Source organism: Loxodonta africana, chromosome 4 (assembly GCF_030014295.1).
Source record: "Loxodonta africana isolate mLoxAfr1 chromosome 4, mLoxAfr1.hap2, whole genome shotgun sequence".
Lineage (NCBI taxonomy): Eukaryota > Metazoa > Chordata > Mammalia > Proboscidea > Elephantidae > Loxodonta > Loxodonta africana.
In genome coordinates, this window is record NC_087345.1 from 22,108,891 (window position 1) to 22,124,440 (window position 15,550).

At 41.6% G+C, this 15,550-nt stretch overlaps 1 protein-coding gene across 1 annotated transcript in view; it reads left to right on the forward strand.

Annotated features, from left to right (window-relative positions):
• Positions 1 to 14,955, forward strand: part of BPIFC (BPI fold containing family C) — a 56,214-nt gene extending 41,259 nt beyond the window's left edge. The window contains exons 12-15 of the mRNA XM_003405317.3: positions 3,478 to 3,520; positions 6,277 to 6,340; positions 7,078 to 7,154; positions 14,275 to 14,955. Coding sequence (XP_003405365.1) covers positions 3,478 to 3,520; positions 6,277 to 6,340; positions 7,078 to 7,154; positions 14,275 to 14,397 — 307 coding nt within the window. The 3' untranslated portion in view covers positions 14,398 to 14,955. The remainder of the gene's footprint in view (positions 1 to 3,477; positions 3,521 to 6,276; positions 6,341 to 7,077; positions 7,155 to 14,274) is intronic.
• The last annotated feature ends 595 nt before the right edge of the window (positions 14,956 to 15,550 follow it).

Here is a 15,550-nt window from a genome sequence, read left to right on the forward strand (position 1 = left end):
CTCACTCTAGGGATGGTGTGGAAGGTGGATTAGAGGGGTCAAAACCAGAGTAGGGTAATTCATTAGAAGGCTGATGCAAAAGCAAGGCTCTGGATCGGGGCCAAAGTGAGCCGTAGAAGGATAAGGGGGGAAAGCATCCCATAACAGAAGGGAGTTCTGGATTCGACATCAAGGAATCTGAGTTTCATTCCCAACTTACCTTTAGTGTTTTCTGTCTTTGGACCTCAGTTTCCCCATCTGTAAAATGAAGGAGTCTACCTGCAGGTTACTATTGCCTCATTGATAAGGAGCATAGAAAAATCTGGTGTGTGTATTAGGAGGACTGCGAATGGATCAGCCCTTGGCAAAACTGGGAAAGAGACAATGCTGATCTTTAGCTTTCTTACAGAAAACCCCGTAAAATATGCACCAGGACACGCTGTCACCCAGCCTTGCTGAGCCACGTAGAACGGCTTCTACTACTTGGACCTACGGTTTCGTTGGTGTTCCACAAAGAATATCATGAATATTATGTCCTGGCCTAGCTGTTAGCATTTTATATGCCAGGCACAGCTCTAAGCATTTAATGTGCATTATCTCATTCAATCTTCACTACAATCCTATAAGACAGGTACTACTCGTTTTCTTATTTTATAGATAAGAAAACTAAGATTCAGAGAAATTAAGTAACTCTGTCTAGTTAGTAAGAGGTAGACATGGAATTCAAACCCAGGCCTTCTGCCAAGAGTCCCTAAAAACCAAAAAACCATACCCGTTGCCGTCAAGTCAATTCCGGCTCATGTTGTTTTTGTTAGGTGCTGTCAAGTTGGTTGCAACTCATAGTGACCCTAGGTACAGCAGAATGAAAACACTGCCTGGTCCTGAGCCATTCTCACAATTGTTATACTTGAGCTCATTGTTGCAGCCACTGTGTCAATCCATCTTATTGAGGGTCTTCCTCTTTTTTGCTGGCCCTCTATTTTATCAAGCATGATGTCCTTTGCCAGGGACTGATTCCTCCTAATAACCTGTCCAAAGTATGTGAGACATAGTCTCGCCATCCTTGCTTCTAAGGAACATTCTGGTTGTACTTTTTCCAAGACAGATCTGTTAGTTCTTTTGGCAGTCCATGGTGTAGTCAATATTCTTCAAGACCACAATTTGAAGGCGTCAATTCTTCAATCTTCTTTATTCATTGTCCAGCTTTCGTGTGCATATGAGGCGATTGAAAATACCATGGCTTGGGTTAGGCACACCTTAGTCTTCAAGGTAACATCTTTGCTTTTCAACACTTTAAAGAGGTCTTTTGCAACAGATTTGCCCAATGCAATGTGTCTTTTGATTTCTTGACTGCTGCTTCCATGGGTATTGATTGTGGATCCAGGTAAAAACGAAGTCCTCGACAACCTCAATCTTTTCTCCGTTTATCATGATGTTGCTTATTCGTCCAGTTGTGAGGATTTTTGTTCTCTTTATGTTGAATGATGTATGTTCAGTAATCCATACTGAAGGCTGTGGTCTTTGATCTTCATTAGTAAGTGCTTCAAGTCCTCTTTACTTTCAGCAAGCAAGGTTGTTAATGAGTCTTCCTCCAATTCTGATGCCCCGTTCTTCTTCATATAGTCCAGCTTCTTGGATTATTTGCTCAGCATACAGACTGAATAAGTATGGTGGAAGGATACAACCCTGACGCACACTTTTCCTGACTTTAAACCAGACCGTATCCCCTTGTTCTGTTCAAAGGACTACCTCTGGGCTATGTGCAGTTTCCTCATGAGCACAATTAAGTGTACTGGAATTCCTATTCTTTGCAATGTTATCCATAATTTGTTTTGATCCACACAGTTAAATGCCTTTGCACAGTCAATAAAACACAGGTAAACATTCCAACTCATAGTGACCCTATAGCAATTATTCTGCCCTGCCTCTCACGTCAGATAGCTATCATAACTAGCATTGCATTTATGTGTTAGAACTAAGCAGCTAAAATATATAGCGTGGGTAATATGGCCCCCTGAGGAAGGGAGTGTAGCCTACACTAAGCATGGGATTTAGAACCAAGTAAACTAGGACTTCACCACCATCTATACATTCGTCATACTGTGGTGACTTGTATGTTGATATGATGCTGGAAACTATGCCACCGGTATTTTGAATACCAGCCAAGTCACCCATGGTGGACAGGTTTCAGCAGAACTTCCAGACTAAAATAGACTAGGAAGAAAGGCCTGGAGATCAACTTCTGAAAATTAGCCAATGAAAACCTTATGGATTACAGAACATTCTCTGAGATTCACCTCATAAGGAGGAATTGATCACTGGAGAAGGGCATCATGTTTGGTAGAGTAGAGGGCCCATGAAAACCAAAACCAAATCCATTGCTGTTGAGTCGATTCCAACTCGTAGCGACCCTATAAGACAGAGTAGAATTGCCACATAGAGTTTCCAAGGAGCGCCTGGTGTATTCAAACTGCCAACCTTTTGGTTAGGAGCTGTAGCACTTAACCACTACGCCATCAGGATTTTCGAGGGCCTGTGAAAGTGAGGGAAACCCTCAGTGAAGTGGATTGGCACAATGGCCACAACAATGGGCTCAAACATAGCAACGATCATGAAGGTGGCATAGGACTGGGCAACATTTTGCTCTGTTATACATAATGTCACTGAGTGAGAGTTGACTCCATGGCAACTAATAACAACCAACTGGGATTTCTCATCTGGATCCAGTAGTTGCTGGTTCTGTGATCTTGGGTCAATTACTTGTCCTCTCTAAATATCGGTTTCCTCACCTTGAAAATAAGAGTCAATAATAGCACCCTGTTCCTGAAGAAGGACATCATGCTTGGTAAAGTAGAGGGCCAGTGAAAAAGAGGAAGACCCTCAATGAGATGGACTGACACAGAGGCTGCAGCAATGGGCAGTGTTTCGTTCTATTGTACAAAGGGTCACTGTGAGTTGGAACCAACTCAACGGTGCCTAACAACAACGACAACATCACAAAGGGTATTGTGAAGACTAAATTTTAAAAATGTCTATAAAGTTCCTAGACAAGTACATGTCACAAAGTATCATCACCATCACCATTAACCCCACCACCATCATCCTCATTGTCTTCGTTATTGTCGTATTTATTCACAAGGGACTAGCTTGCTTCATTGAAGTTATAAGGTTGAATTCAGAGCATGAAGACCGGAAAACTGGTTCTTAATATTGTTCAGCATTCATTCCAAGTTGCCAACAATAAGTAGTGCATAACTAATGCTCTTGGTGAACCCACCCGGATTACGAACCCAAGCCTTCTTCTACTCCTGCTCCACTCCTTAAGCAGCAAAATATAGTGGAAGGTGTAGTAGAATACTGTGTCCTTGCAAGTTTGTTTGTGTGTTTTTTTGGTAGTGACTTATTGACCTAAAGAAATCGTTTTCTATTTTTCCTATTTCTATTAAGGTCGTTGTTTTTCCATCTACCCTCCTTTAACCTCTTCCTGTTTCCTTTCAGATTCCGCCTCTCTTTGCCAGAATCCAATCGCAGCAGTATTGAGGTAGGAATCAGAGCTCTCAGAGTTCCCTGGAAAGGGAAGAATCTCATTTTCCTTTATGCTGGATGGTTGTTTTCTATGTCTCTGAGCACTTAATTTCTCCATGGGTATAGGTTTTAACTTTAAAGCTTCTAATGTGGTTTCTATCTGCAAAGCCCATTTAATGTTAAGCAAGAAAGGAACTCTCCCATTCACTTTTACCTAGGTAGAATGACTTAAGAAATAATTTGAAGAGCTTTTAAGATACGTGTAATGCCAGAAGAACAGAAATGCTCAGAAAGATTTCATTTTTTAGCTAAAACAATCCCCCGTTGTTAAATTTAAGGTCCAGAATCCCAAAGGAAGAGGCTGAATGTAAATTATCAGGCCACGATTAGGTTTGGCCTTGAAGGCCCTCTACCCATCTTCTAAAATTGGATCAAGGCTGGTAATGTAGATATCATCCCAACCTAGTGACCTCCTGTTAGAAAAGGACCCCCTCTCCTAACATGTAACTTGGAAATTCCCACCCTTTAGTTTTCAGAAAGATCAGTCAAAACACTAAGTGGTATTTTGATCCAGGTATAGGTCTACTTAATTTATTCATGGATGACACTACCATAAAGAAGTTAAGTACATGGATTTTAGTGTCAGAATTCCAGGATAGAGCAGTGCCTAGTTCATGGTCAGTCTTATACAAATATTACTTATTAATTGCATCAATATTTATTCATTTTACAAATCTTATTGAGCCAGGCACCATTCTATATAATGAATAAAACAGATTAAGCCCTTACTCTTACAGTGCTTACAGTCTACAGCAGGGGTTCTCAACTAGAGAAGATTTTACCCCTCACCCCCACTCCAGGAGACATTTTTTATGTCACAACTTGGGAGGTGGTGTGCTACTGGTATCTAGTGGGTAAAAGCCAGGGTTGCTACTAAACATCCTGCAATGCGTGGGACAATCTTCACCCCAGGAAAGAATTATCTGGGCCAACATGTCAATACTGCCACTGTTGGGAAACCCTGTTCTAGAACGTGTATGCATGTGTGACACGCAATAAACAACCAAATATGTATTGTAGGTGCTGAAAATAAAATAAAGAGAAAAATAAAGCAGGGCAAGAGAATAGACAGCCAGGTAGATATGGAACAAGGGATTATAACATTGGGGTTGTTGAGAGAATTAGCTAAGATTATATATGAAATGGACTTAGCACATTTTCTACATGGTAAATATTAAATAAATGATGGCCATTGTTTTTATATTTATAATAATTCTTTCAATTATTGTCATCTGTATGTCTGGGGGATGGTATAGCATAATGGCTGCATATCCAAACTCTGAAGCCAAACTGTGTGAGTTCAAATCCCACTGACTGGCTGTATGGCGTTGTACACATCAGGGCTTATTATATGGCAAATACTAAATTTAATTATTACCCTGTTCCACCAGAACAGCTATAAGATGAGGCTAGATCTGGGGAAAATAGGCAAGAAGTCAGAGAATTTAGCCAGAATCCCAAACAAAATATTTGTTTATTTTTTAATTTTACAGAAACATCCTGAGTTTCAGGTTGGGAAAATTAGGATTCAATAGCAATAGTGTCAACAGGTGGGAAATAGGCCATACCTTTCATGCCAACATTGAGGTCTAAAATACCAGTATTGTTTCATGCACTGTCCCCTGGCATAACCATTTGGTAGATGATAAATGATAGTCAATGAGAATGCATAGCTGATTTTCTCATAAATGGTATTTCCTGAGCCCAGAGAGGGGCTTCCCAGTCAAAGTCTTCCAAGAAGACCCAAGTAAACTGCTTAGGATCGACAACAAGTTGTGCTAACCATGACATTTCTGAAGAAATAACCAAACCAAAAACCAAACCCGTTGCCATCGAGTCAATTCCAACTCATAGCGACCCTATAGGACAGAGTAGAACTGCCCCAAAGGGTTTCCAGTGAGCAGCTGGTAGATTCAAACTGCTGACCTTTTGGTTAGCAGTGGAGCTTTTAACCACTGTGTCACCAGGGTGAAAAAATAACAGAAATAATATATACCAACCACTGGCCTAAGCATTTTGCTAGTATTAACTTGTTTAATCCTATGAAATTAGTACTATTATCTTCATTTTACAATGGAGAAAATTGAGGCACAGAGAGGTTAAGTTACTTTCCCAACAGCACACAGTAAGTGATAGAACCAAGAGGTAAACCTAGGAAGTCTAGCTTCGGAGCCAGCATTACTAAACTACAAAGAGGCTTTTCTTATTGTTAAGCATATAGGATGTTCAAAAAATACTCGTTGAATGAAATGCTGTTCATCATAGTCCATTTATTTTTAATACATGACTCTTCCTGGGAACCAATGCTCTGCTTAGATTACACAGCTCCCACAGTTTATTAAAGATAGATTGAGTATTACCCTTAATTTCAAAGCATAATAAAATGCAAAGGAACTCCTGTGGCAGGAGTTCCCAATAAATAAAGAGCACTAATTGGGGAATTTATTAGGTGCTCTGGATTGTGTTATTTGGTAGATATCTAAGCTGTTTGCTGCCACCATGTCATCCCTCTGTATTTGCCTTCACCATGATCCAGTACAGAGGGGAACAAGAGGGAAAAGAGGTCTGCAAAGTTAGTGTACCCACGAGGGGAGACTCTAGTTATTGCTCTCTATCCTGACAAGGTCTGGACAAGTGCATGTTAAAACCACGCAATATAGTTTCGTAGTGCCCTGCTTTGATAAATGACTCAGTTTCCCCTACTCATCTTAGGTCTTGAGGTTTGAGAATATTCTGTCTTCAATTCTTCACTTTGGAGTGCTTCCACTGGTCAACGGTAAGGCATTCTTGGAAAACAACATATCTCAGGGATATTGGCTAAACAGAGGAGATTGTTTTTGGCTTTCCACACCTTGTACTTCTAGAGTGTTTTTGTGAGCCCAGGCAAAAGCCAGAAATTATGAAGTTTGTATCATCAACGATATGGTTGCGAAATTAGTTATTCCAGGTCCAAGCTCTGTTAGCAACACTATCTGCAGGCTCAGCAAGAAGGACTGACTCTGGTTGAGTGAAGGAAATTGAAATCATTCTCCTCAGGCAGTAAAAAGCCTCCTTCGGATCACCTGGGAAATGAGATTATTCTCCCTAGGGGGTATTTTTGTGATTCTTATGCAGGGACCACATTCTGGGCAGAAATAGTTTAAATGAATGGCAATCCTGGGCCTTACCCTGCACAGCCATTGTTGACAAACTGTAGCTTATTGAATATGGCTCACTTAAAATATTTTTTATGTTGGAAATCAAATTGCCAACAGGGGCCCCTTAGAAGTGTCAACAATAAATCGGCAAATTGCCAAGATTTTTCACATAATTACAGTGCATTCTTCTGAAGCATGATTAACTAACAGTTCTTCCAGGAAAATGCTAGGGACATATCACTCAGAGAAGGAAAACACAGAGCGAGGAAGAGTACAAAAAAAAATTACTAAAAACCTGCTTATTAGTCTCTTACTAAAAATTTGCCAAAACTTCTGTGCCCAGACACGGTTATTTTACGTCTTTTTTCTGTTTTAGCAAAATTGCAGCGAGGGTTTCCTCTGCCCAACCCGTACAAAATCTCATTCGTCAATTCAGATATCGAGGTTCTTGAGGTAAGAACGCAGATCTCCTCTGAACTTACCAATTTCCTTTCGTAGTAGGATAAGTCTCTTCCTGTTTTATTTACTTTCGTTTTTTTCCAGCTCAGGGAGTTTCATAAACAAAGCATTTAGCTCTTAAAACTTGCAATTAACATTGGATAGCATTTAAACTTGAGTTTAAAAATCAGACCAAGTCCAATTTCACTTAGCAGCCAAATTTATTCACTCCACAGTACAAGAAGATGTACTTTTGGGTGCTTTATTTCATTTATTCCACAAGAAAGCTTGTAAGGCTGTGGTTATTAGTCCCGTTTTATATATGAGGAGGGGGCAGTGGTCATTCAGTGGTAGAATTCTCACCTTCCATGCCGGAGACCCGGATTTAATTCCCAGCCAGTGCACCTCATGTACGCCACCACCTGCATGTCAGTGCAGGCTTGCATGTTGCTATGATGCTGAGCAGATTTCAGTGCAACTTCCAGACTAAGACAGGCTAGGAAGAAAGGCCTGGCAATCTACTTCCAAAAGTCAGTCACTAAAAACCCTATGGACCACAACAGTCCTATCCATAACCGATCATGGGGATGGCCCAGAACCAGGTGGTTGGGGGTTGGCTCGATGGCAGTTAACAATAACAACATAAACGATGAAACTAAGACTCAGAAAAGCGAAGAGTGTCATGCAGCTGGAAAGGGTGCAGCAGTGACCAGACTGGCTCGTCTTCATCTTTTTTTTCCCTATTGTGCTTTAGGTGAAAGTTTAGAGTTCAAGTTAATTTCTCATTCAAAAATTTATACACATATTGCTTTGTGACATTGGTTGCAATTCCCACAACATAACAGCACACTCCCCCTTTCCACCCCAAGTTCCCTGTGTCCATTCATCCCGTTCTTGTCTCTTCCTGCCTTCTCATCTTGCTTGCTTTTGGACAGGAGTTGCCCATTTGGTTTCGTATATTGATTAAACTAAGAAGCACATTCCTCATGTGTGTTATTTTTTGTTTTGTAGGACTGTCTTTGTCTGGAAAGTGGGCTTCGGGAATGGTTTCAGTTCTGGGTTAGCAGACTGTCCAGGGGCCATAGTTTCAGAGGTTCCTCCAGTCTCTATCAGACCAGTAAGTCTGGTCTTTTTTTGTGAATTTGAATTCTGTTCTACATTTGTCTCCTGCTCTGCCCAGGATTCCCTGTTGTGATCCCTGTCAGAACAGCCAGGCATCATCTAGTTCTTCTGGTCTCAGACTGGTGGAGTCTTTGGTTCACATGGTCCCTTAGTCCTTTGGACTAATACTTTCCTTGTGTCTCTGGTTTTCTTCATTCTCCTTTGCTCCAGATGGATGGGACCAATAGATGTATCTTAGATGGCTTCTTGCAAGCTTTTAAGACCCCAGACACTACTCACCAAAGTCAGATGTAGAACATTTTCTTTATGAGCTATGTTATGGCAGTTGACCTGGATGTTCCCTGAGGCTATGGTTCCCAGGCCCCAGCCCCAGCTACTTGGTCCCTCAAAGTGTTTGGATGTGTCTAGAAAAGTTCTATGCTTTTGCTTTGGTCCAGTTGTGCTGACTTCCCCTATGTTGTGTGTTGACCTGCCCTTCACGGCAGTTGACACTTGTCTACTATCTAGTTAATGATTTCCTCTCCCCCCTCCCACCCCGTTACCATCAAAGAATGCTTTTTTCTGTGTGTAAACCTTTTCTTGAGTTCTTATAATAGTGGTCTTATACAATATTTGTCCTTTTGTGACTGACTTGTTTCACTCAGCATAACGCCCTCCAGATTCATTCATGTTGTGAGATGTTTCACGGATTCATCATTGTTCTTTATCGTTGCACAGTATTCCATTGTGTGTATGTACCATGATTTGTTTATCCATTCATCTGTTGAAGGGCATTTAGGTTGTTTCCATCTTCAGACTGGCTCTCCTGATACCCCAGTTCGTGAACTTTCCCTCCTCTGGGTTCAGAGATCTGTCAGAGGCTATTTCCAGGTTTATCATTATTAATTAATTTCAGACCACCTTTTTTTTTTCTTCCTTTTTGGCACGTTTTTGTTTGGGGAGGTAGAAATAAGTTTCTGATGGAATTTTCCAATCCTATACGTTTCTCCCACGTGCCTGTCAGTTTGTCGTACTGTGGGGGCTTGTGTGTTGCTGTGATGCTGGAAGCTATGCCACTGGTATTCAGATACCAGCAGGGCCACCCATGGAGGACACGTTTCAGCTGAGCGTCCAGACTAAGACAGACTAGGAAGAAGGAACCGGCAGTCTACATCTGAAAAGCATTAGCCAGTGAAAACCTTATGAATAGCAGCAGAACATTGTCTGATATAGTGCTGGAAGATGAGCCCCCCAGGTTGGAAGGCACTCAAAAGATGACTGGGGAAGAGCTGCCTCCTCAAAGTAGAGCCGACCTTAATGACGTGGATGGAGTCAAGCTTTCTGGACCTTCATTTGCTGATGTGGCACGACTCGAAATGAGAAGAAACAGCTGCAAACATCCATTAATGATCAGAACCTGGAATGTATGAAGTATGAATCTAGGAAAATTGGAAATCGTCAAAAATGAAATGGAATGCATAAACATTGATATGCTAGGCATTAGTGAGCTAAAATGGACTGGTACTGGCCATTTTGAATCGAACAATTATATAGTCTACTATGCTGGGAATGACAACTCGAAGAGGAATGGTGTTGCATTCATCGTCAAAAAGAATGCTTCAAGATCTATCCTGAAGTACAACGCTGTCAGTGATAGGATAATATCCATACACCTACAAGGAAGACGAGTTAATACGAATATTATTCAAATTTACGCACCAACCACGAGGGCCAAAAATGAAGAAATAGAAGATTTTTATCAACTGCTGCAGTCTGAAATTGATCGAACATGCAATCAAGATGCATTGATAATTACCGGTGATTGGAACGTGAAAGTGGGAAACAAAGAAGAAGGATCAGTAGTTGGAAAATATGGCCTTGGTGATAGAAACAATGCCGGAGATCGAATGATAGAATTTTGCAAGACCAACGACTTCTTCATTGCAAATACCTTCTTTCACCAACATAAACGGCGACTGTACACGTGGACCTCGCCAGATGGAACACACAGAAATCAAACTGACTACATCTGTGGAAAAAGACGGTGGAAAAGCTCAATATCATCAGTCAGAACAAGGCCGGGGGCTGGCTGTGCAACAGACCATGAATTGCTCATATGCAAGTTCAAGCTGAAACTGAAGAAAATCAGAGCAAGTCCACGAGAGCCAAAATATAACCTTGAGTATTTAGAGACCATCTGAAGAACATATTTGACACATTGAACACTAGTGACTGAAGACCAGACGAGTTGTGGAATTACATCAAGGACATCATCCATGAAGAAAGCAAGAGGTCACTGAAAAGACAGGAAAGAAAGAAAAGACCAGGATGGATGTCAGAGGAGGCTCTGAAACTTGCTCTTGAGTGTCGAGCAGCTAAAGCAAAAGGAAGAAGTGATGAAGTAAAAGAACTGAACAGAAGACTTCAAAGGGCGTCTCAAGAAGACAAAGTAAAGTATTATAATGACATGTGCAAAGAGCTGGAGATGGAAAACCAAAAGGGAAGAACACGCTCGGTGTTTCTCAAGCTGAAAGAACTGAAGAAAAAATTCAAGCCTCGAGTTGCACTAGTGAAGGATCCCATGGGGAAAATATTAAACGACGCAGGAAGCATCAGAAGAAGATGGAAGGAATACACAGAGTCATTATACCAAAAAGAATTAGTCGATATTCAACCATTTCAAGAGGTGGCATATGATCAGGAACTGATGGTACTGAAGGAAGAAGTCCAAGGTGCTCTGAAGGCGTTGGCGAAAAACAAGGCTCCAGGAATTGATGGAATATCAATTGAAATGTTTCAACAAACATATGCAGCACTGGAGGTGCTCACTCGTCTATGCCAAGAAATATGGAAGACAGCTTCCTGGCCAACTGACTGGAAGAGATCCAAATTTATGCCTATTCCTAAGAAAGGTGATCCAACAAAATGTGGAAATTATAGAACAATATCATTGATATCACACACAAGCAAAATTTTGCTAAAGATCATTCAAAAATGGCTGCAGCAGTACGTCAACAGAGAACTGCCAGAAATTCAGCCGGTTTCAGAAGAGGATGTGGAACCAGGGATATCATTGCTGATGTCAAATGGATCCGGGCTGAAAGCAGGGTATACCAGAAGGATATTTACCTGTGTTTTATTGATTAGGCAAAGGCATCCGACTGTGTGGATCATAACAAACTATGGATAATATTGTGAAGAATGGGAATTCCAGAGCACTTAATTGTGCTCATGAAGAACCTTTACATAGATCAAGAGGCAGTTGTTGGGACAGAAAAAGGGGATACTGATTGGTTTAAAGTCAGGAAAGCTGTGCGTCAGGGTTGTGTTCTTTCACCACACCTATTTAATCTGTATGCTGAACAAATAATCCGAGAAGCTGGACTATATGAAGAAGAACGGGTTGGAGGAAGACCCATTAACAACCTGCGTTATGCAGATGACACAGGCTTGCTTGCTGAAAGTGAAGAGGACCTGAAGCACTTACTAATGAAGATCAAAGACCACAGCCTTCAGTATGGACTGTACCTCAACATAAAGAAAACAAAAATCCTCACAACTGGACCAATGAGCAACACCATGATAAACAGAGAAAAGATTTAAGTTGTCAAGGATTTCATTTTACTTGGATCCACAATCAACAGCCATGGAAGCAGCAGTCAAGAAATCAAAAGACACATTGCATTGGGCAAATCTGCTGCAAAAGACCTCTTCAAAGTGTTGAAGAGCAAAGACGTCACCCTGAAGACTAAGGTGCGCCTGACCCAAGCCATGGTATTTTCAATCACATCATATACATGTGAAAGCTGGACAATGAAAAAGGAAAACCGAAGAAGAGTTGACGCTTTTGAATTGTCGTGTTGGCGAAGAATATTGAATATACCACGGAGTGCCAAAAGAAAGAACAAATCTGTTTTGGAAGAAGTGCAACCAGAATGCTCCTTAGAGGCAAGGATGGCGAAACTGTGTCTTACATACTTTGGACATGTTGTCAGGAGGGATCAGTCCCCGGAAAAGGACATCATGTTTGGCAGAGTACAGGGTCAGCGGAAAAGAGGAAGACCCTCAACAAGGCGGATTGACACAGTGGCTGCAACAATGATCTCAAGCATAGCAATGATTGTAAGGATGGCGCAGGACTGGGCAGTGTTTCGTTCTGTTGTGCATAGGGTCACTATGAGTCGGAACTGACTCGACGGCACCTAACAACAACAACAACATACATTTCTTACATTCTTTTCCCCTCTGACTCCCTTCTTCTCTCCCATACTCTAATGCCCACCCATACACACTTAAAGCTTAAGTCAAATCAGGTGATAGTAATCCAAAATGGCCTGTTCAGAGTGGGAGGGTGTAAGGCAGCACACCCACCTGTAGATATAGGTTTAGTTGTGGATGCTTCTACATACATAATTGTAGGTGCTGCACATATATTAAGTTGGACAATAGAGCACATATGGGGCAATCATGGAAACTTCTTAGACATAACCAAACACCACACAGTATGAAGTTCCTAGGCTCAATGGTGAAGGACCATAGACTTAGGGGATATCCACATCAATTGAGACAACATAGTTCATAAGGACAGTGTTCTGCATCCTACTTTGGTGAGTAGTGTCTGGGGTCTTAAAAGATTGGGAACAGCCATCTAAGATACAACTGTTGGTCTCTTCCCATCTGGAGCAAAGAAGAGTGAAGAAAATCAAAGACTCAAGGGAGCAACTAGACTAATGGGCCACAGCTTACATGACCCTGAGACCAGAAGAACTAGATGGTGCCCAGCTACCACTACTGACTGCTTTGACTGGGATCACAACTTAGGGTCCCGGACAGAGTTGGAAAAAAAAGGTAGAACAAAAAATCAAATTCACAAAAAAACACTAGACTTACTGGTCTGATAGAGACTGTAGGACCCCCAAGACTATGGCCCTAAGTCATCCTCCTGACCTGAAACTAAAGCCATTCCTGGAGACCACTTTTCAGCCAAACAATAGACAAGCCCATAAAATAAACCATAACACCCAAGAGGAATGTGTTTTTAGAACAACCAATTATAGGAGATCAAAAAGACCACATTTGCCCAAAAGCAAAGATGAGAAGGCAAGAAGGGGTAGAAAATCCAGATAAAAGGAATTGGGGCCGGGGGAACGAGGGCGGAAATAGGGAGAGTACTGACACATTGAGGGGAATCCAACCAATGTCATGGAACGCTTCATGTACAAACTGCTGAATGGGAACTAATTTGCTTTGTAAACTCTCACCTAAAGCACAATAAAATTTTTTGTTGCCCTATTAGGGTCCATGCCCTGGAGCAGTCAAGCCAACGAAACCTACTCCAAGTCAGAAAGAGTAAGAAGGTTTACTTAGGAAGGGACACTACCACAGATCCAAGAGTAACGCAGACTGTCTCTATTGAGTCCCAAAAAGCAATTTTTCATTAGAGCTTACATAGAATTTTTACGAGGGTTAGAAGTGTCTTTGTAGCCCACAGATGGCAAGCACGGAGGAGTTATTCATTACAAGATAGTGACATGAGACTATCAGACTAAAGAGATAAAAAATACATGCCCGGAAGTCTCCTTACCAGGCTAAAGATATTCATGTCAGACACCCGGGCTCTAATCTCCATGTTGGAGGGTCTAAATCACAGGTGGCGGAGAGAACAAAACCAGTCATCAGCATAAGAACAGAATCATTAGCATTAGATCAAAACAAAGTCATTAACAAAGGTAAGCCAAGGAGGAAGCAGGCAGGGGAAGAAGAAAAATTTATAGGCTCATCACAGCGTTAGTTATGTCAAGCTCTCGGGCACCCATTTTGAGAAGGAAAAAACATGGTGGGGAGTATCAGGGTCACATTTAAAAAAAAATAAAATTAGTCAAGAAAAAAAAAAAAAGGCCTGCTCTATGTCTAAGGCACTCTCAAGGGAGGTTGGCAGAGGCGCGGTGCAGTGGAGGTTTCAGGCAAACCCAGACATCCTGAGGCTGCAAGTGCCCAAAGGTTGACATTGTCTTCGTTGTTGCATCCTTTCCAGGGTTTCCTTTTGATTTCCTCCGACCTGAAGTATGAACCAAACTTAAAGCAGGAGCCAAGAATCCATAGCTGGGAAGCTCTGAACCTGATAAATGGACACTGGAGTGGGAAGCCAGCCCCTTGATTTCCTGTTTGTAAACCACCACAAGAAGTAAATGGCCCTTTACCCCACAGCTGCTATAAACCCGGAAGGGGAAGACAGTGTGCCCTGGGATTTTAAAGCCCTTATGAATGGCTTAGGCAAAAAGGTTTCTTTCTCAAGGCTTCCGGGACCTAGAATGAGACAAACTGGGTTAAAGAGCTGAATGGGGGAGGGAGGCACCTCTGTGTGTGTGTGGGGAGGTGGGTGTTTGAATGTCTGCGTGTGCATGATGTAGCCATCTGTGTTTTTAAGATTCTGGGGTCAAGGGCTAGGCATGTCCACCTAACGAGGTGGATAAGAAACTCTTTTAGTACACGTTTGAATTGGTTGTTATCAGTGGAGACCTCTTCAACTCTCTACGGGTTTCCGCTTTCCTGCATACTGGATTTTATGTTTTGTATTTACTGTTACTATGCCCTTTATTTAATAAAAATTGTTTTCTATCAATGTCTACCTTGTCTTTTTATTTGAGAATTTCCTGATCCAATTTTTTTAATAAGACAGGGAAAAAGAGAAGGAAATTTAGTGTCTTTAACACCGACAAAGGAGTCCCTGGGCACCATAAATGGCTAAGTGCTTGATTACATAACCCAAGGCTGGCAGTTGAACCCCACCCAGAGACACTGCAGAAGTAAGGCCTGGTGATCTGTTTCCAAAAGCTCACAGCCATGAAAACTTGACGGAGCACGGTTCTACTCTGGCACCCATGGGGTCACCATAAGGTCACCATGACTTGGTATCAAGCCCAGCAATTGGTTCGGTTTTGGTTTAACACTGACCAAAACTGAGGTTGTACAGATTTCAAGGCTTGGTTTAAAAGAATTGAATGAATTAAGAATGCCTCTTAATTTTTTTCACTAAGAAACAGGGTGATCATAGGAAACTCTAGAAATCGTATCACTTCCGGAATGCTCTTTTTTAAGGTTTTAGATGTGTTTCTGTAAAGGGGAGGGGAAGAGCTTGCACTCGGCAAGAGGAAGAGGCAGGGGGAGGTGACGTTCCTCAATAAGACAATCCCTACAAAGGAAGAGATGGGGTAGTGGCATTCCTCAATAAGATGGTCCCTACATAGTTAAACTTTAAGCCAAGGAGATTATCTTTACAGGGGTCTTTGATTTGATAAAGTCCTTAACTT